The following is a 20,390-nucleotide window of genomic DNA, read 5'->3' as shown; positions in this document are numbered from 1 at the left end:
TATCATATTAGTTACGGATCAAGAAATTAAACATTACCGTGTCAATCAAAATCCATGAAACTAAACAAATGCTGCCAGCAAAAAGGCAATTCAAGTTATAAATAGGCTTAAAGTGTTCAACTTATGAAGAGGAAGAAAGTGAAATAAAACAGTGTAAACGAATAAAAGACTAGCAAGTGTGTCTGTTCTGAGCACAGAAGAGGTTGGGATTATGTAAGCAATCTGATGGCTGTTAAACCTCAGGGAGAAGAGAGACAATGAATAAAACCAGGCCAGGTTTGTTATATTGCAACTTTATTTTTGTGTCACAATTAAAAGCACATTTTTGATGAAAGTTGTGGGTTTTCTAGCGAGATCCTGCCGTACGTAATGTATACTTCAGGATGCAAGGATCTGTTTCGACAAGAAGAGCTCTGTTGACATCAGTGTGAGCCACTTTTGATTTGATGGGTCATACTTTTTTGACCAAGTCCATTTGACCTGCTTCAAGCTGCATTTAAGTTCCCATAGACTTAAATGGGGGCAGAAGCAGTTCTTACATGCACAAAGGCCACCTATGTAAATTTAGGTAAGGGTCCTTGGTATAAATGGTAATGGCACAGTAAATAATGTACAGTAAACACGACAGTATAGGTTAAAGGTTGATATACAGCGACAGGCAAGTAAACAGTACAAGGTTTAAGGCAACTTAAAATAAAAAAAAGTTTGGTCTACCAATTAAATAAATGGCCATGTTGGATCTGTCCTAGGGTCCCCACACACCTTACGATTATCGTACGATAATCGCGGGAAATCCCACGATTGTACGATTATCGTAAGGTGTGTGGAAGCCGTGCGACCTCTACTACTGTAAGGTCGCACGACTTTAAACTTACGGACATGTTCGAAAACCCGCCGAGCATCGTACGATGTTCGGCGTGTTTGTGGCATGTCCGTACGATAACAGCCGTACGAGCCGGTGTGCGCAAGCGCACACTGCCCGTTCGGCATTGCGGTCATCGGAAGCCCACCCCTCAGGGGGCGTGGCTTGCAATCATCGCAAGTACGATCTGCCTATGCAACATAGGCAGATCGTACGTTTTTTTAAGTACCTGACAACCATCGCAAGACAAAAGTCTTGCGATGGTTGTAAGGTGTGTGCCCAGCTCTACAATATGTCCATAATTCAGAGCTGCTACAGATCAATTGCCACTGAAGCTCATCACTGGACCTGCTATTTTCCACTTACAACACAGAAGGAAATTTATCAAAACCGGAGCAGACAAAATCTGGAGCAGCTGTGCATGGCAACCAATCAGCTTCTCTTTCATTTGCAAATTTTAACTGAACGAACTGAAAAAAGCTGATTGATTGCCATGTGCAACTGCTCCAGCTTTGATAAATTCCCCCGAGTCTATTGGACAATCCTAACCTACTTCTGTATGGTTATTTATGTGAAATGAAGCTTACCTTTTTGTTTAGGTCCATTTTAAAGTACATAAAATAAATTAAGGAGCAGTAAATAGGATGTGCACATTAAAATAGGATTTTTATACTCTCAGAAAAACACTTTTCTTGGAGTGCACTGAGGGACAAAGGAAATCTTTAACCTCCAGGTTATACTACAACCAGGAGGACTGGACAGCTGAAGATAACCCCTTCTACTACCAATATGTTTCTCAATCAACTCCCAATAAAGGATGCCTGCAGCTTAAAGAGCCACCTAAAGTGGTAGCCATGCAAATCTGGGAAAGCTGCTTGATGCCAAAAAGATCAAATAGCACTTGCAGATCGAGTGGATCAGGAAAAAGTGAACCTAATCCTTAAGTCTACAAGCTTGAATGATGGTCTGTCTTTGCCACTTAGCGGTGGTGGAGCAAGAAGCCAGTGCACATTTATGGAGGCCTTATGTAATGACAGAATAGGAAACTGTCTTTCTGAAAAATAGCCTCTCACAGCCCAAACCACATTCAGGCAAGAGAAAGGTGTTTGTGTTGACCTGGAGCCAGACAGAGAAACAGAAGAATGATGTGCTAGTTGAGGTGAAAGGCAGAAACTACCTTAGGCAAGAAAGAAGTCCTTGACCCCGACGCCACCTTTTCCCTATGTAAAACCAGAAAGGGTTCCTTGCAGGACAAAGCAGAGTTCAGGTACTCGCTTCGCAGAGGTGACTACAAGAGGTCCATCTTCTGGGTGAGAGTAAAAAGGAGGTCTCTGATGGGTTCAAATGGCAGTTTCTGAAGTGCAAAGAAAACCAGATTGTGATCTCAGTCCCAGGTCGAATGAACAGGGGCATCTATATGGGAGACTCCCGAAACTAAAGTTCTTAAACAAGGCGTGAGAGCCCAACAAGCTCTGAAACAAGACAGTAAGGCAGGGGCGCCCACAATTTTTCGTCTGGAGATCTACTTTTCAAATGATTAGCTCACTGAGATCTACCAACGAAAAAAAACACGTGCATTCAGGGGCGGGAGGGCATGTGGCGGTGCATTTAAGTAAATGGCACCGGAGCAATGCATCTCGCCCCCAGAACGCAGGCATTAATCACACTGAGGGCGCGGTGCATGGCTCCGGTGCCATTGACTTCAATGCATCGCCACATCCCCTCCTGCCCCTGATGCGTTCTAGAAGCCGAACACTCTGGAGCGCAGACTTTGTGGTGTGAACCGGCCCTCTTCTCTCTCTCTCCTCGCGCTCTCTCCTATCTCTCTCCCCTGTTTCTATCTATTGTCTCTTCTCTCTTTCTCTGCTGTCTCTCTCCTGTTTGTCGTTTCTTACCTCCACTGCAGCAGCTTCCCAAGTCCAAGTCATGAGGATCTTCCAAAAATGTGAAGAAAGGACTTCCCACATTTCAGTGTCCCCTTTTTAAGCCTCCAAGTAAAGGATAACCTGGTCCTCGGTGCCAAACAAATCGATCTGTCCAGAGACCAGATTTGTCCCATGACATTGTACTAGAGAGCTTAAATCTCAAATTAGAGAGTCTTAAGTTTTGCCTGTAGAAGAAACACTCTGGCCCAAGCTGTGTCCAAGATCCAGACCCAGAATTTCAAAATGATGAGTTGGTTCCAGTGATGATTTCTGAAGGTTTAGAATTCACCCAAACCACTGTAATTTCTGGGGAATCCACAAAAACACAACAGGGATAATACTGGGGTCAGGAACTTGGTCAACACCCGAGGTGCCAAAGGGCAGGGCCATGAACTGGTAGTCCAAGTCCAGTTTGAAGCCCTGGGATATCGCCTCTACAACCATCGAAGATGCCAGTTGACTATGCATCCACAAAGGCTCACAAATGTCCCTCCACTCTGGGAAGTGAGGAAGCCAGGCTTAGGGGGTTTTGACAAGGACGTCAACCGAGTGGTATAACAAAATAAACATTTCTTAACCGTCAGAGAGAGGGAAAAGTCTGCCACTTAGTTTCTTTCTGTGAGAAAGATGAGTGCTCTTGCCACCAGCAGCATCCTTCATAGTAGTACCAAAAATCGATCCGAAGAGAAGCCCTTCGAATCTCACGTGCATCAAACGCTTCTTACACAAGTGTTCCGCAGCTTGGTACTTTGATCAAAGTGCATTATGCATGTATATGGACCTATGCGAGAGGTAATCTGGGAAATTTTTTGAAGACCGTCACAACTGAAAGTTAAAGCTTCATAAAGGCAAAACACCACTGCATTCACAGTAGTACAAGACCAGTTTTGCAGAAAATGTTTCCTAAACAGGTACAACGCCATAGGAGCGTAAAGCACTCAAGACTGGAAACCGCAATGGTTATGGCAACAGGCTGACCCTCTAATTTGAGAGTTGTGCAAGGTCGGGGGAACTTGTGGCCTATGCATTCAGAGTCAGCAAAACACTAGGTGATTCAATGGGTGATAAAGTCTTGCATGACCATAAAAACCCTAATCAGCCGGGTGGAGTATCGCGCATGCTAAGTGCTCTTTCCCACCATACTGCTCTTGCTTGCAAAGAGCCAACTGAATGAAACTTCAGTTGGTTCCTGATGCCTGCCTTTGGTCACCTCCAGCCATCTGCTACCTGCTGTTTGTATTTTCTGAGTACCTGAGGCCATGCTTCTTGAGGAGGATCATGTTGCCTTACAATAACGTGGCCACTACATATCGGATTCTAGACTCATGCAGAGACTGGGGGGGGGGGGGTTTTAATAAGACATGATAAAACAACCTCAGACACCACTCTCGATATGTATAAAGCCTTATATGTGTGCAAACCCCTAACACCATTTCATACTGTTAGATTGATGTAATGGACAGAAACGGTTAATTTTCACTAGCACAGCAGCCAACAACAATGTTGGCTTTGTACACTCAGTGACCTGTTGAGACAAATATAGCATCCCAATACTTTAATAGTACTGTACAAGAAAAAAAAAAAAATGTGAAAACACAATATTAAATATTTTATGATATCATTTCATGTGACGACACAGAAGAAATGACACTTTGCTACAATGTAAAGTAGTGAGTGTACAGCTTGTATATCAGTGTACATTTCCTGTCCCCTCAAAATAACTCACACAGCCATTAATGTCTAAACCGCTGGCAACAAAAGTGAGTACACCCCTAATATGAAAATGTCCAAATTGGACCCAATTAGCCATTTTCCCTCCCCGGTGTCATGTGACTCGTTAGTTTTACAAGGTCTCAGGTGTGAATGGGGAGCAAGTGTGTTAAATTTGGTGTTATCGCTCTCACTCTCTCATACTGGTCACTGGAAGTTCAACATGGCACCTCATGGCAAAGAACTCTGAGGATCTGAAAAAAAGGATTGTTGCTCTACATAAAGATGGCCTAGGCTATAAGAAGATTGCCAAGACACTAAAACTGAGCTGCAGCACAGTGGCCAAGACCATACAGCGGTTTAACAGGACAGGTTCCACTCAGAACAGGCCTCGCCATGGTCGATCAAAGAAGTTGAGTGCACGTGCTCAGCGTCATATCCAGAAGTTGCCTTTGGGAAATAGACGTACGAGTGCTGCCATCATTGCTGCAGAGGTTGAAGGGGTGGGGGGTCAGCCTGTCAGTGGTCAGACCATACACCGCACACTGCATCAAATTGGTCTGCATGGCTGTAGTCCCAGAAGGAAGCCTCTTCTAAAGATGATGCACAAGAAAGCCCGCAGTTTGCTGAAGACAAGCAGACTAAGGACATGGATTACCTGAACCATTTCCTGTGGTCTGATGAGACCAAGATAAACTTATTTGGTTCAGATGGTGTCAAGCGTGTGTGGCGGCAACCAGGTGAGGAGTACAAAGACAAGTGTGTCTTGCCTACAGTCAAGCATGGTGGTGGGAGTGTCATGGTCTGGGGCTGCATGAGTGCTGCCAGCACTGGGGAGCTACAGTTCATTCAGGGAACTATGAATGCCAACATGTACTGTGACATACTGAAGCAGAGCATGAGCCCCTCCCTTCGGAGAATGGGCCGCAGGGCAGTGCTAAGAAAATAAACCAATTACCGGTACCTTCGTGGCTGGTGTGAGGGGGACGAGAGAGAGGAGGATTATTGTGTAGAACGACTATCACTAACAGAAGCACTTATATCTCTTGACTCAATGGAATCTTTCATTTCGTGAAACCTTAACAAGGAATCTATTCAATGTGACATTGCATTGTCGTTAAACAGACTTACACTCGCACTGCTACAGCCTTATTCGGGTGGCGCTTTTCTACAAAATTTTGCTCTTCTTGCAAGACATTGCTTGTATATCAGGGCAAACATTTTCAGAAATGTTTGCTTGTCTTGCAAAACACTCTCAAACCAAGTTACTTGTAAACCAAGGTATTACTGTATATATATCCCTGTATATATATATTCAACTCTTCCCAGAAGAGTTGAAGCTGTTATAGCGGCAAAGGGTGGGCCAAATCAATATTGAACCCTACGGACTAGGATGCCATTAGAGTGCATGTAAAGGCAGGCGTTCCAATACTTTTGGTAGTAGTGTGTGTATGTATGTGTGTGTGTGTATATATATGTATGTGTATATATGTGTATATATATATATATATCTATATGCAGGAACGCCTGCCTTTACATGCACTCTAATGGCATCCCAGTCCTAGTCCGTATGGTTCAATATTGATTTGGCCCACCCTTTGCCGCTATAACAGCTTCGACTCTTCTGGGAAGGATGTCCACAAGGTTTAGGAGTGTATCTATGGGAATGTTTGGCCATTCTTCAGGTACTGATGTTGGATAAGAAAGCCTGGCTCGCAGTTTCTGGTCTAATTAATCCCAAAGGTGTTCTATCGGGTTGAGGTCAGGACTCTGTGCAGGCCAGTCAAGTTCCTCCACATCTTTATGGACCTTGCTTTGTGCACTGGTGCGCAGTCATGTTGGAACAGGAAGGGGCCATCCACAAACTGTTCCCACAAAGTTGGGAGCATTAAATTGTCCAAAATGTCTTGGTATGCTGATGCCTTAAGAGCTCCTTTCACTGGAACTAAGGAGGCAAGCCCCAACCCCTGAAAAACAACCCCACACCATAATCCCCCCTCCACCAAACTTTACACTTGGCACAATGCAGTCAGGGCAAGTATCGTTCTCCTGGCAACTGCCAAACCCAGACACATCCATCGGATTGCCAGACAGAGAAGCGCGATTCATCACTCCAGAGAACACGTCTCCACCTCTCTATAGTCTAGTGGCGGCGTGTTTTACACCACTGCATCCGACGCTTTGCATTGCACTTGGTGATGTAAGGCTTGGATGCAGCTGCTCAGTCATGGAAACCCATTCCATGAAGCTCTCTACGCACTGTCGTTGTGCCAATCTGAAGGCCATACAAAGTTTGGAGGTCTGTAGCTATTGACTCTGCAGACAGTTGGCAACTTGGAGCCGGGTCAGCGCATGCTGAAGCGCACAGTGCACTGTCATTTTATGTGGCCTACCACTTCATGACTGAGTTGCTGCTGTTCCCAGTTGCTTTCACTTTGTTATAATACCACTAACAGTTGACCGTGAAATATTTAGTAGCAAGGAAATTTCACGGAACACCTGAATTCAATGATTTGGAGGGGTGTCCCCAATACTTTTGACAATATAGTATATTTTTTCCTAAAAATATCGAATTGATAAACATTTTTGCAAGTATCATGCAACAGGAAAAAAAATTAGAACTCGCAATTTTTTTTATTCTATAGGAGCAGGGGTAGGCAACCTTGGCGCTCCAGTTGGGGGTGACACTCCAAGTCCCATGAGGCATTGCAGGACTGACAACCATAGGCATGGCTCTCAGAGGATGACAGGATTTGTAGTTTCACCACAGCTGGAGTGACAAATTTGCCTATCCCTGCTATAGAAACCCATTCCATGAAGCTCTCTAGGCACTGTTGTTGTGCCAATCTGAAGGAGACACGAAGTTTGGAGATCTGTAGCTGACTCTGGAGACAGTTGGCGACTTCTGCGCTTCAGCATGAGCTGGCCACGCTCTGTCATTTTACGTGGTCTACCACTTCATGGCTGAGTTGCTGTTGTTTCCAGTTGCTTCCACTTTGTTATAATACCACTAGCAGTTGACCGCAAAATATTTAGTATCAAGGAAATTTCTCGGAACACCTAAATCCAATGATTTGGAGGGGTGTCCCAATACTTTTGGTGTCTATCTATCTATCGACAGACAGACAGACAGACAGACAGACAGACAGACAGACAGACACGTTTCAGACTTAGTAAGCGCCTAAGAAATATATGGTGCACTTCTCTTCTGTAGCAATAGGAGAATCAGTGTAAAAGGAAAACCCAAAAGTAATGCAGCTGACCTCCTTGTCCAAATCAGGAAAATGCTTCTGTAACTTTTTTACACTGGCCTCTTGTTTTTCCCATTCTTCTTCAGAGCCTGAGCTGTCACTGTCTACACCAAACTGTAAAAAGAACAAAAAATACATTAGAGAATGAGACACTGAATTGACCAAAGCCAAATGAATATAAAGCCAAAACAATACTGATACTCACAAAAATAAATCTAATAAATATTTAGAGATCAGAGGGAAGTTCTTACGCTGTAGAAGTTAGACTGTACAGGACATAAAGAAAAAAAAAAAAAAAAAGAAGAAAACACAGTCTTCCCATTCTTGCACATAAGAACAACTCAATAAATGGTAAAGACATGCTAGATCCCTGGATCGTGGCACTGTAATTCTCTCTCTATATATGTAAATGTATGTGTGCTTTTGCAGAATAGGTACAAACCAGATACAGTTTTGATACAAATTGTAAAAGAAAAACAAAAAAGGGACTATCTCCACTAATCTGGGCATATGTATCACTTTAATTATGTTAGGAGTTATATTTCCCAACAGTATGTTATCTAGTGGTTGATCTGGATACCTGCCCCCCTACTTACTCAAGAAAAACTATTACGTTCTGTCCACACTATATGTGGCAACTAATCCCCACCAGTCACTGCTAGGACATATACAAAACAAATTGTTTTCTATGTGCCCCACTCACAGGACAATGCAGGTGCGACCTGCAGTACGGTGCTCTATGAGAAAATGCAGACCTGCAGCATGTTTTTTTTTGCAGAGCACTGGATCGCACCGGATGGCAATGCAGACCTAACTGAAGTGTACACTTTATTTGGAGGGCAGGCTAGTGTGAATGTGCCCTTATAGTCATGGCTATATGTTCAGGATGAAAGTGCTGGTATTTGGTGACAGGTTCTCTTTATGAAGACATCATAGGTTTAAAAAGAACGGATGATATCTCCTCTACGCTCAGCAGATGCAAACTTTAGACAGAGGCTTCTCAGGTTGCGGTTGAGAACGTTATAAATATTCTATTGGCATAAAAACAGGGGACACATCCATGGCAGTCAAAAGAGTAATACCGTGGGGCTAAATACTACTTTAAAAAGGTTTCACAACAAAAGGAATCCAATCATTTTCTATAAGTCCTGTTCACACCCATGTAGCATGCTACTGTGTGACTGGGAAAATGGTCCTTCTTTTGTTTCATTTTTAGCCCCACAGACATGTGACCCGCATTTTAGTGCAAACCACCAAGCCCACACTCCTTAGTAACATATACTTCATTTCACCTTCATTGGCCAAAACAAAAATGTACAACGCATGAAACAAACCCAACACAGACCTTCCAGTTTTTCCCTTTATTAAACCCTTAAACACAGAATAGGCAGCAATCGTGGCAACCTTTGAAGGTGCCAGGCAATGCCACTCGCCACAACAGGGGTGAAAATCACCTCTGACTTGCACTCCACAGTGATGGGTACATAGAGAGAATACTTTTCTACAGTGAAGTCAATACTGTATGTAGGTGTATTCATTGCAATGCACTAAGATTCAACATGAAGCCTCCAAGGCCGTTTCAAAGCACACAATATATTAGTATTGCAAACTACACCAGATTGTCCTACTATCCCACTGGATCTGCATCTATGACAGAAGCTGCTCAGTCATATGTGCAATAACTATTGCCACGAGGTGTGTCAGACTTGATATGGATGTAAAAAAAACAAAACAAAGTTTGAAATATCACAAGAGGTAGACAGGGTGTCTCTAAAAGAAATTTCTTGACGACTTTTATGCCAATTAATTTGAAGAATGTCTTGACATGTACAAGATATAATTATAGCTGAACTAAAAAAGTTCCAGATTTTAATTTACAGCTTTCCTGAAATCATAAGCCCTATAAAACTATTTTCCCCATTTTTTTGATCATAATTGTATTGATCAGAAATAACTTGTGCATGGGTAGAAGTTCTTGAAACACTTAGAGTTCTAAAATCACAGCACATACTATCCTGTCATATCAGCATTGTAATAGGAATACATACAGTACTAGAGTTGTTTTTGATAATGCAATCAAAGCTTACTTGATAAAATCCCTTTTATGTAGTGAGTGCTGCCTTCTGTCTGCACATCAGTTACACTACTTTCTGGATTTCCAGTAAGCATTGCATCTCTTTCCCTGCTGTTTGATTTGATACAATCTTGATTTCTCAAGGCGACATATCCCATAATGCATTATGGGATGTCGACCCCTCAACATTAGGGGTCGATTAAGTCGACATAATCAACCCCTAATGATTTAGGAAGAACCCGTCACCACTGAAATGCTACCACGTAGAGGGCTTGTATTGCGTATCGGCACATATGCGGGAGTGATAATGGGTGTTTGTATATTTGTCCAATGTTTAAGTCCACTTATTCTTCTTCCATTTAAGAACATATGAAAAGGTCCTGGAATGTACACATATAGACTTGTATGACTGGTAAAGTCAGAAGATGATAAACTCTTCTGGGGTAGGGAGTGATGTACAAAGAATACTGGAAATTAAAGTTTTTTAAATGTGGCGTGTGGTGAACACGTATGAAATATCTAAAATGAAAATAAGCAAAATTAAACTACCGTATTTGCCGGCGTATAAGATGGGTTTTGAGACCTTAAAACATCCCCCGAAAATCGGGGGTCGTCTTATAAGTCGGGTACATAAGGAAGGATACGGTATACTGTATGTAGCTTCGGCTTCTTCAGTACCATAAGCGGTAACCCCGAGCCACACTCGGGATTACAGTCTCTTACCTTGTCCACGATCACCGCTGTGTCCTCCGTCTTCTGCTGAGCCAATCACAGCAGGCTTTGTATTAATGAATAAAAATCCTGTATTCATTAATACAAAGCCTGCCGTGATTGACTCAGCGGAAGACAGGACACAGCGGGGATCGTGGACAAGGTAAGAGACTGTAATCCCGAGTGTGGCCTGGGGTTACCGCTTATGGTACTGAAAATTAACCCCGAGCCACACTCGGGAATACCGCCATGGAGGTTAGTGGGTGCATTTAAACATTATTTTGGGCTATACTCGTCTTATACGACGAGTATAGCCCAAAACCTATATTTTAAACACAAAAAGTAGGGGTTCGTCTTATATGCCGAGTCGTCTTATACGCCGGCAAATACAGAACTAAACAAACAAGTTCTCTGGATGACGATCCGTGCCACACTTACAGAATCAGATTTCTTCTTTTTTGCAGCCTTTTCCTCAGCTCCATCCTGGGGACGGTCCTCAGACTTCCTTTTCCGAGATGACTTTTTATCTAAATGTTAAGACAGGTACACAATAAACATTTCTGTTGAAATAAGCTTATTCGCGCTGCAAATAACGGTTAATCAAAAAAATTATTGTACAAATAATTGATTAAATCAGATTTAAAAAAAAAATACATTATATACCATTTTTAAAAAATATACCATTTAAAAAAAAAAAATATGTAATATTTATTGAATTTTCAAATTTCACATATCATACAAATACAAATAACAAACATAATTAATTACCTCACACTTAACATAACACCAATAGTAAAAATCATCAATTATTTTGTATAATTCCCTCCATATTCCTAGCAAGGGTGAGTCCCATGCCTTTTTTCCTTTTCCATTTCTTTCCCCAGCTTTTCTCTTGTTCTTATTTATTTTGAGTGTCTCATATATTCCTTGATTTCCGCTCCCTCCTCTACCCTCCTTCTTAAGCTGAACTACCACTAGTTTTCCAACTGATGTAGATTGGAATCACCCCTCCATGGGGGTTTTATACCTCGCCCCCCTTTCCTCCCTCTCCCCCACCCGCCCCGCGCGCACCTAATTGGTGCCCGTCTGGTCAGGGGTGGCAGGGAGGATCGGTCCAGAACGGGACAGAAGGAGAAAAGAGAGAAAAAGAAAGAAGAGAAGGAAAAAAAAAAAAAAAAAGATTCTGCCCTGACCACCCTCCACCACTGTGGTGTATTAATTTTTTTGAACAAACTGAGTATTACAAACTGCAGAATAACTTGTGCAGGAAGGAAAAAATTACCAAGTAGACTTCTCCTCTGTACTCCACTTATGACTGGGGGAATCCAATTGGCTGCATGCTTAAGGCTGTCACATCATATCCAGTGCATAGATCAAGCCAGGCCGCCCCCGACCCACCCACAGTGTGATCCCCCGCACCGGAACATGAGGTACAGGAATGTCCTCTGTTCCGATGCAGTGTGATCAGAAAAAAAAATAGAGCTTGCAGCTAACAGAACACAAAAAAAAAAAAAAGTACCAGATTTGCCCATTTGCTTCGGAGAACCTAATAGGGCACAACCAGTTAGGAACTGACATAAATTTACTTAATAGCTTGGACAACCTTAAGTTTTGCTTCCTTTATGACATTTTCTGCAAAAAGGCCCCTACTGCATTTAACTGTTTGTTTACCACTTTGCTAAAGAAACCTGCTTTGCCTGTTCCTGTCCTGTGCATGGTTTACCACTGCCAGTGGCAATTGAGCATGTCCCTCTTAAAATATCTATCCATCTACTTATACACACTCACACCTCTATACAAACATACATGGGGCAGAAAATAACTACTGCATAGGACAGTTCTGAATTGAAAGCGAGTATTTTTATTTTACACTTTTAATGGGCTATTACTTATGTCAGATCATTTCTTGTCTACCTCGCGATTTTGCATATGACAAGATAATGAGCCACTCAGGATGATGGAAAGTGCTGAAATTTTGATTTTGATTAGCAGCTGAATTCTCTCACTGCTTTGATCAGTCTCTGAAACTTACGGACACACCTCAGGCAGAATACCACTATAGCTGCTGAGCAGAAAATGCATTCGTTTGATGGGTCAGTCACAGAGCAGACTTTAACGAAGAAACACAACGTAAACAGTAAGGGGCAAAGATGTAAAAAAAACACACCACACACCTCTTCGAATACAAACCATCTGGAATGCTTCAGTGTCTGCCTCCAGCTATCCTCTGAACATTAATTATACATATTTGCTAATTTATCATTTTATACCCCATTAAATATTATGTGACATCACATTGCATTTACGATGCAAATTATCTATAAAGCAGATGTTGAACAAGATTTCAGCAACTTGCAGAACCAAAAAGAAGTGCCTCAAGTTAAAAGCACATGCTATGAAATGGAAACATGTTTTTTCCTGTTGAAAACATTTGAATGCGGGCAGCAGCTGTGATCTGCTCCAGGAATGGCAGACTGCCCCACAATGTGTGTGCTGCTGGTATGGTGTATATCAGTCAATTCTACATAAGTTGTGCATAGTACAGCAAATGTTTGATATAAGGCGTGTGACAGATGAGTAAAAGGGTGCTACCAAGTCAAAATTCAAAAGATAGAAAAAGAGTGAGATTTTATTGCTATGACATATGGAAATCTGAATCTCTACCTAAACTGCAATAGTGCAGCTTTACCTTTCATGCACAAGGGTGTGCTGTTATTCACTTCTGTTCTCCTCCTGTCAGAGATCAATGATCAGCCAAGTGTCACGTTGTGTGGCCCCTATGGAAGCTGATTTGTGTCCAGCCGAAAGACTGTAAAGCTATCAATTAAGAAACCCTTTAGCGTTATTTCATTTAATCCGGAGAGTATCTTTTTTTTTATACTTTTTGGGTCTATGCCTTCAGCTTAGCTCAGACAGGAGAGATGGGACAGTTTTAGAGCCTGAAAATACATGGACAGGGCCAAGAAATATGCACTATAAAAATAAACTGTGATGGTTTAGTGCATTACCGATGTCCACTGGTGGCATTCTTGTACTAACGGTTCCACATCTCTGCCTGCATTTTATGAATGGGCTGCAAAATGCAAGCTGCGGTGTGGAGTAACCAAGCAATGCATAGCACAGCAGATTTCACTATATGCACTGTTACAAATGGGCCCTTTTTAAGGATTTTAGATTTTTCTTTGGAGCAGGCATTTGGGCAGACTGCAGGCTACTCTGAACAATTTCAAAGTGAGTCTGCCGCCAACCGAGGAGAGATTCCCCTCATTACATAAAATGTAGGAAAAAGGCTTTAAAAACCTTAACCCTTTGTTAGCACAGTAATCAATTCTAGCTTACTGATCATGAGATTCGCCAGCACAGTATGGGCAGGGTTAATTATGATAAAGATCAGATCCCCAGTCCCCTTGCATAGCAGGGGAAAAAGTGTTGGGGAATTTTCAGAAAAGAGCAAGTACAAATGTAAGCAGCAGATATATATACACACACACACACACACACACACACACACACACATATATATATATATATACATATATACACACTTACATTTGTACTTTGGTTGCATTGGAACATTTTCAATAAAGAGCTATATCCATAGATAAAGAGCTATATAGATTAAGAGCTATATCCATATCTATATCTATATCTATATATATATAATCTTTATTGAAAATTTTTCAATAAAATAAATCAAATGCAGAAGCAACAGAATAGCAATAACATGTAAAAACATGTAAGTAATGTACGACCACAAATATATTGGAGCATATACAGAAAATACTAAAATATAACATTTTAAAAAGGAGCATTCCAGAAGTAGCTCAAGCAGGTGCACCAGCAATTACGTCAACCAAAAGCAACAGCTTATACCAAAAATGTATTGATGGCATGTATAAACAGTAAAGAAGGAAGAAATAAAGAAAGAGGATAATAAAGGGTGGAGAGCATAACGAAGAAAATGAAAAGGCAACTATAAAATAGAGGAAAGAACAGTCACAATCTGCAGAATGGTTTCTGAAGCCATTGTTCCCAGTGTTTATGGAAAGTGATGTAGTCATGGTTTTTGTAGGAGAGCATACGTTCATATGAGCATTGTGTATTTGTTAATGGTATTACGTCCCTAAAATGTGGGCCAAATGTCGTGCAATTAATAATTTAGCAGCATATAGTATATGTGCAGTTATAATTCTAGAAGAGGAGGGTATAGAGTCTAGACATATGGGAAGAAGTGCTAGATAAATAAATAAGGCAATAAGGAACCTTAAAAATTTGACTCCAATAAGAGTGTAATGTTTTGTAGTGCCAAAAAATATGGGCTAGTGATCCTTTATCGCCACAAAGTCTCCAGCATTGCGGTGAGTGGGAACTAAAAAGTTTTGATATTTTGTAGACGGTACGATATCATTGATTAACTAATTTATATAACAGCTCCTAATGGTTGCCACAGTGGGTACAACTATACAAAATCCAAAATGCCCCTAACCATTGGTAATTCCAGAGGGAAAGTTCATTTTCCAACTTAGAGGGGGGGATTTTGCAAATTGGTTGGCATTTCCCAGGTAAGGGTTACACAATTGTATACATTTCAAGGAAGAGGGAGAAGGGGTAAATAGAAATTGATAGATTTTTGAGTCCACAGATACTACCTTTGGGAAAGGATGACATGTTATATAAAACTGTGTTTAATTTGGTAGTAACTATATGATTCCGTCAGAGGAAGGAGGACAGTCGGGCTAGAGTTTTTAGGTTATCATGGAGGTAGAGATCTCGTATTTGAGTAATGCCCATTTTGTTAAAGAAATATGGGGAATCGATGGGTAAGGAGGGAGTGAAGTATGGGTGCTAAATCTGGCAGAACATAAGTCGTCCATGGGTGAGTGCGTAATTCATCAATGCGAGTTCTATGTGCACCCATAGTTTTTCAGGGAAAGGACTGTACCAGTGTCGAAGTTGGTCAACAAAGCCGCTTGATGGTAATGGGTCATATTAGGGAGTGCCATGCCCCCAGCTGATCTATGTTTGTAAAGGATGCAAGTTGCACATCTCAAGTTACGTTCTTGCCAAATATGTGCTGGTGGAGGGATTTAAAAAAGAGGGAGGGAGGATAGGGACAGTTCTGAAGATGTAGAGGATCTTGGGAAAATATATACATTTTTAAAGCTGCAATTCTACCTGATGTTAAGAGGTTTAAATTAGAAAGATTACCAAGTTCTTTGGGGATTTTTTTGGAAGGAGGGGTTAATAGTCAAGTTCGTACGTTTTAGATGAAAGCTTGGGTAAATGAATACCTAAGTAAGGAATTGAGGTAGGAAGCCAGGAGAATGGAAATTTGGAACGCCGAGGGGATTTATCCGAAAAGGGGTTATAAAGAAATCTCATATCTGTAATTAATATTAAGCTTATAATAAGAGACCTCACTAAATGTAGAAAGTAGGCAGTAAGTGGTGGGGAGAGATTTTTTGGGGTTGGTTAGGATGAGAATCACAGCCAGCGAAAAAGCCGATCATTTGCGAGGTACGACCAATTGAAACACCAGAGATATTGGGATTTGAACGGAGAAGGTAAGCAAGAGGCTTCATTAGCAACACAATAATAAAAGGGGATACGGGACAACCCTGGCATGTTCCATTTGAAAGGGGAAAGGGATGAGATAGTTGACGATGTGAATACTCTTGCGCTTGGGGAGGAATATAGGGATAGAAAGATAATGAGAATAGAACCTGAAAATCCAAATTTTTGAAGGAAGGCTTTTAGGTATCCCCAATGTACCCCAACGAACGCCTGTTCAGCAAAGTGTCACAAAGTTCTATATGTCTAAGGATGTTGAGAAGGCGTTGAGTTTCCTCAGCAACCTGCCTGCCAGTTATGAATCCCACCCGATCAGGCTGTACAAGGAGAGAGATGATATGGAGTAGTCCTACAAATATAGCTTTAGCATAAATTTTGATATCTGAATTCAAAAGTGAAATGGATCTATAATTGCTAGGGAGGGAGGTGTGTGTTTTTGAAATTTGGGAATAGTAATGACCATATTCTGCAACATCACAGATGGGAAGGCTTGTGTGGACATTGCTTTCTTAAATACATTGTAAGGTGGGGTGGAAGCACAGCTTTACATTTTTTATAATATTTGTTTAAAAAAGGTGTGGCTGGATCCATTCAAAAATTATAAAGAGCTTGATAATACGACTTGAAGAATTTGCCCCTGCTAATATAGCGAATATCTTCATGTCCTGATATGGGGTCTATAAGATAGGATATTTGGTGCGAGCAGCACATTTTTTAATCTCTCACTAAATGAGAGTCCCCCTTATTATCAAGAGTGTAAGAGTCAGCTTTCAAATTCTTAAGCAGATGTTCATAACCATCCAGCAAAAGGATTTGTAATTTGTGTCTTCCTTCTAAAAGTGTAGCAGATAACTGACAGGAAAGGGACTTCTTATTTATATCCTCCATTTAATCGAGGCAAGCAGAGTGTTAATTTGGGAAGTCCTAGATTTTTTTTTTAACATATGTACTCAATTTTATGCATATGCCTCTGATGAAGGCCTTGTGGGCATTCCACAGAATGTATGTCAGTGTAGACAGCATCATTGATGTCAAAAATTTTGGTCTAGCACCTCCGAAATTTGATTAGCGCAAGTCAAATTAGCAATAGGAAGGGTATTAAGTTGCCATATTAGCAGAGTAGTAGAAACTACTGGAGATGTAGGTGCCTGATCAGACCAGGATATTAGGCCCACATCTGAGGAGGTGATCAAAGAAAGAGAGGAGGTATCAGTAAGGATCGACTATACGAGGAATACGAGAAATGTATGCGAGAATAAAACGTATAGTCAGGCTTGTTAGCAAGGTGACACCTGCAAATGTCGGACAGGCCTCACTCATAAAGAAAATATTGGATACTTTGCTATGGGAGGATAAGTACAAGATATTATCTTGGACTGCTTTAAAATCACCTATCAAAAGTACACCCTCTTTATGCATATCAACAAGTTTGAGTAGACGTTTGAGGAATCTAACCAGTCTGACATTCAGGGCGTAGGGGTTAACATTAGCATTAATCTCACACTTAAAAATTATAAATCTACCATCTGGGTGTTCTACACAATTGATCAAATGAAATGATCTTGAAATGTTTGGTATCTATTTACCCGATCTATAATCAAAAGAAACTCATCGCACACCTGACCGGATAATACTCTCAAGTATCGGGTGGGTGCCAAGCGACCACTGATGCCTCCGCAAATCAGTATAAAATATGAAGTCACTCGCACTCCAGCTCAAGCTCAGTCAATATTTTATTGACCTCTGTGGTGTCACAACATGGCTATGTACCCGATCTGACCCCGTCTTTTATATTTTACCAAAAAACTGGGTAATAATAAATGTTTTATAACATAACGTAGGGAAAAACAGGTTTGTTTTTTTTCCCCCAAAATGTTTGGCCCTTTTTTCATTATATGGTAAAAAAAAATAAAAAAAATAAATGGTATAAAATTCATTTTAAGTACAGCGCTGCATGACTGAATAAATGTCAAAGTACCGCAATGCAGAATACTGAAAAATGGCTTGGACAGGAAGGGGGTGTAAACACCCCGGTCAGCAAGTGGTTAATACAAAACCTTGGGGGGAATTTATCAAAGCAATTGCGACAATTTTAGCCTCTCAGATAATTGTTTTATGTGCAAATCTGTCTTAACATGTGCGTCTGTTTTGACCTGAGCTTGCACTACTTTTCCAACTGCACGTGTTTTACGCCTGTTTACATCTGCACTTGTTTCGGGACTGTCTAAAACTGGAGCATCACCTAAAGGTCCCCACACACCTTACGATTATCGTACGATAATCGCGGGAAATCCCACGATCGTACGATTATCGTAAGGTGTGTGGAAGCCGTGCGACCTCTACTACTGTAAGGTAGCACGACTTTTAACTTACGGACATGTTTGAAAACCCGCTGAGCATCGTACGGCATTGCGATCATCGCAAGTACAATCTGCCTATGCAAGATAGGCAGATCGTACGTTTTTTTAAGTACCTTACAACCATCGCAAGACAAAAGTCTTGCGATGGTTGTAAGGTGTGTGCCCAGCCTAAGAAAGCAATCACAACTTAAGAAGTCTCCATGACCACTTCAAGAAGCGACAGTTTAGATTTTTGCCTGGAGTTACGCGTCTTCTTTCCTGGAGCCTATTTAACCTCATTTATCAACAACATTACACTAGCATTATAAATCTGGCGCAAAAGGCATAAAATATATTCCGTGCAAGTTCAAACACTCGCAATTGCTGTGATAGATTTCAGTGAAGCAACACTGGGGGGAATTTAACATTCATTTTACAGCACCTCAGGAACCACACTGGTAAGCCCAACTCAAGAAATCCATCCAGATGCTATCGGGGAAATGTAATGTAATGCGTGTAAAGATATTTTCTCTATAGGCAATCTTTAGGCAATTAATGGAGATTTCATTTCTCAACCTTACTGACAGCTTAATGGCCAAGGCTGGCAATATTAGCTCCATAAAATTAAACGAAAAATGTTTCTGACAAGGGGGCGGACGTTTACAATTCATTTTTGCTGCAGGAAAAAAGTGGGCATTTAGGGTCTCATGTCATAAAAGTCACTACAGCCCTAAAACCATCTATATAAAACTATCTTTATGCAAACAAATTTAGGATGCAACAAAAAGACAGCCCTAATTTAAAATATAAACAAACATTATCCATTTTGACAAAGGAAGTGTGTGACATTGTATACCTGAGGTCATTACGATACCACTAAATTCAAACAATGTTAAAGGAAAAAGAGCGCAGTACACACTGGTAACATGTGTGAACAGTTTTGCTTCTTAAAGGGTGATTCCACTTTCCCAGGTGAATTTGGGAAAATGGAATAACCCCTTCCTATCTGGCCCAAATCTGACATTTTGTTCAGTCAGTTCTGTAATCCAGGCTACCGGATACACTGCACAATAAGGAAAGCGACAACTTTGCCTTCCGTGCTTACTGGACAATATACCAGTAGAATAATCATTCTTTATAATCCCAAGGAGGGCAAGTGACACAGGAAATGATAAAGATGAACAGCTAATGGCAGAGACATCATGGTGACCATGCTGTATGAGAGGTGTGTGAAACTTGGGGTCTATAGCAACTTTACCATTCCTAAGTGCTTACTCACAGCCAGAGGAGAAAAACACTCCATAAGACTCATGCAAACACTCCCATCTATATTGGATTTTTCTGCCAGCTGCTGGCACAATAATCCTGTTACAAAAATGTGTGTCGTGGCACATAATCACTCACGTTTAGAGGCGTATATACACCAGCTCAATCTACTGGATAAAAATAATGAAAGTCAAGTCCTCTTCTAACATTTTTTTTAATGCCCCTGAACATTGCTCTAAAGTACAGATACAAACATGCCACAATGTGCACAGACACATTAGCTGAAATAGAGCTGCGTTAGAGGCAAAAAAGAAACATGAATTGAGAAAAAGCTATTTTTTCAGCCCATGTGCATGAGGCCTTAGACTGGTTTTATTAATATCTATAAACACTTAGCTTTTCGGTGCTATTTATTAAATGTGAATGTGGCACCAGGAGCTTTTAAGGCAGCTGTAGAAAGCATTGATTTGGAATGGGACAGCAAGTGATCTATACCAGGGGACAAAATTTCAAGTCCTGAGCTACTAGCCAGTCCTTAAGAGTTACTCGCCACCAGTTGCCCACCTAACCCCTACCCTGACCGGTCTTAACTCCGCCCCTAAACACACCTTCTTAAATAATCTTATAAATGACATTGTTAGATGCTTTATGCAAAATAAAGTTACAAAAATATTTCCAACA

General features: G+C 41.1%; 1 protein-coding gene across 1 annotated transcript in view; it reads right to left on the bottom strand.

Moving 5' to 3' along the window:
- The window catches only part of SMARCAD1 (SWI/SNF-related, matrix-associated actin-dependent regulator of chromatin, subfamily a, containing DEAD/H box 1), a gene marked incomplete at its 3' end in the record, with an annotated part of 100,303 nt that overhangs the window by 53,946 nt on the left and 25,967 nt on the right, over positions 1–20,390 (bottom strand). The window contains exons 6-7 of the mRNA XM_018565405.1: positions 10,972–11,060; positions 7,761–7,862 (exon numbers count right to left, since the gene is read on the bottom strand). Of these exons, the coding sequence (XP_018420907.1) occupies positions 7,761–7,862; positions 10,972–11,060 (191 nt within the window). The remainder of the gene's footprint in view (positions 1–7,760; positions 7,863–10,971; positions 11,061–20,390) is intronic.

Source organism: Nanorana parkeri, unplaced genomic scaffold (assembly GCF_000935625.1).
Source record: "Nanorana parkeri isolate BGI_ZX_2015 unplaced genomic scaffold, ASM93562v1 scaffold844, whole genome shotgun sequence".
Taxonomy (NCBI): domain Eukaryota; kingdom Metazoa; phylum Chordata; class Amphibia; order Anura; family Dicroglossidae; genus Nanorana; species Nanorana parkeri.
The sequence above is the reverse complement of the archived record's forward strand: the minus strand, read 5'-3'. Positions and strand labels throughout refer to the sequence as shown.